This window comes from Ceratosolen solmsi, unplaced genomic scaffold (assembly GCF_000503995.2).
Source record: "Ceratosolen solmsi marchali unplaced genomic scaffold, CerSol_1.0 scaffold7, whole genome shotgun sequence".
NCBI lineage: Eukaryota > Metazoa > Arthropoda > Insecta > Hymenoptera > Agaonidae > Ceratosolen > Ceratosolen solmsi.
Window position 1 is genome coordinate 5847649 of NW_011948413.1, and position 2191 is coordinate 5849839.

The following is a 2191-nucleotide window of genomic DNA, read 5'->3' on the forward strand; positions in this document are numbered from 1 at the left end:
TGGAAATTATAAAATTATTTGTTGCCAAAATAAAGTATAAGTATGTCACAACAAAAGCGTAGAGCCGAGCACCGAGCGATTTACAACAATTCAAAAGTGTCAAAATAGATTACATCGACATGCAAATAATTATACAAAGAAATCTATTCAATAATTTTTCAGCAAGTTACTTTAAATATTTCTCGATAACGCGCTTTCTTTTTTTTTAAATTATCAGCAAGAACAAAGAAGTGAGGGAGAAATTGGTTGATAAGGAACCCAAACGTTGGGAAATCAATGCGCAACATAAATCTCGTCAGGCTTCATTCGTTACGTTACTTGTAAAGCAAATTAATTTTTTTTTTTTTTTTTTTTTTTTTTTTTTTTTTTTTTTTTTTTTATAATTTATAGAATTAGCTGAAGTAGAAGTAAAAATAAGGAGAAGCAAAACCAGGGAGAATAGATTTAGAATTTCACGTTATCGGTGCTGCGCTTTTTTTTCTTTTTTTTTTTTTTCGCCTAGTGATTTAGTTCCAGTTTTACTGACACGAAATATTATATGTGAATCGAGATAGCATTTTACCTTGTTTTTAAGAAGTGAAATTTGTGAATTTCAGCTGGATCCGAAACGCAATTAAATTATCGAGACATTATTTATGACCCTGTTCTATTTAATAAAGAACATTGGGAGGCAGCGAATCCTGATGCAAACACGCACAGAGGCAGAAGTCAAGTTCGCGCTGGAAAATAGAAAAATTTAAGCGAGACGCGGGAGGACGCCCTTATTACCTCCTTTCCCCCCCCCCTTCCCTTCAATCAACCGCACGAACGTTGGCTTTACGAAGTAGCGACGAGCATGGCTTGGACGATTTGAAGCCTTCCAATCGTTTGGCTGCACTTATAATAATAATAATAATAATAATAATAATAATAATATCTGTCCCAAATATAAAGCGTCCGGAATTTGGGTGGGCTGAGGCAGCGGACAAAGGCGAGGCTCGAAAAAAAGAAGAAAAAGCCGATATCGCGCGACTCGGTATAATCTATCAGAAAGTATCGAAGCCCGCGCCTTCCGTATACTATTTATGTAGATCCCCGGCAAACGGGGTCAAACGCTATCTTTATTCGCACATGTATTTCGTGGCGGCGCGCGATGGGTGTAAAAGCAAACTTCCAATGTAAATTAAAAAGGCGAGCTCGAAGTGGGCAGATGTAGTGGTAATAGGCTGTCGTTGTGGATAATAATTGCCGGTGTAGAAGGGACGAAGTTCTCGTGAACGTGCCAGGATCTCATTTCCCAAGGAATCGGACCGCGACTAAAAATCGAATCCTTTGTCTCATCGGCGCTTACGCGTACGCACTCGCGTGTCAGCAGTCCCCCTCGACATAGGCTGTGAGCGAGAGAGCGAGGTAGCAAGAGTGAGCGAGCGCACGTGCGAGCGAGTGAGAAGAAAGAGATCGGGAGCTGGCATCGTCATGCATCGGTCACATTCGTGAAAATGCCTTGAATAAATAATTCGGCGTGCTGCTCTCAGTGTAGGGAGCGCGAGATTGTGACAGAGAGAATGTGTCTGCCCGCGCGCGCGCGCGCGTGTGTGTGTGTGTGTGTGTCTGTGTGTCTGTGAACGCGCGCGAGGGTGGAGGACGACGGCGTAGAGGAGGGTGGTGACGGAAGGGGCGGGGAGGGACGAGGACGAGGACGGGAGGGAGATAGGGAGAGCCTTGACGAAGGAATGCATTGGCGCGGGTGGGGTAGGGCAGATGGGGGAGGGGCGCACACACGCCATATGTATCGAGAGAAAGAGCGCGCGAGGCGGGATACCGAGGGGCAGGTGGGAAGCGGCGGCACTGGCAGCAGCATCGGCACTGGCACTGGCGGTGGTGGCGGTGGTGATGGCACTGGCGGTGGCGATGGTAGAAGTGGTAGAGTTGGTGGAGGTAGTAGTGGTGGTGGTGGTGGTGGTAATGGTAATGGGAGTGGAGGCGGCGTCGGCGGAGGCGGCGGCGGTGATGACGATGACGACGACGACGACGACGAGGGCGACGACGAGGGCGACGACGAGGGCGACGACGAGGGCGACGACGAGGGCGACGACGAGGGCGACGACGAGGGCGACGACGAGGGCGACGACGAGGGCGACGACGAGGGCGACGACGAGGGCGACGACGAGGGCGACGACGAGGGCGACGACGAGGGCGACGACGAGGGCGA

The 2191-nt window shown here is 48.7% G+C and overlaps 1 protein-coding gene across 1 annotated transcript in view; it reads left to right on the forward strand.

Moving 5' to 3' along the window:
* The first annotated feature begins 1766 nt into the window (after positions 1-1766).
* The window catches only part of LOC105367661 (aspartate and glycine-rich protein-like), a 567-nt gene continuing 142 nt past the window's right edge, over positions 1767-2191 (forward strand). The window contains exon 1 of the mRNA XM_011506429.1: positions 1767-2191. This exon is cut by the window's right edge and continues 142 nt beyond it. Coding sequence (XP_011504731.1) covers positions 1767-2191 — 425 coding nt within the window.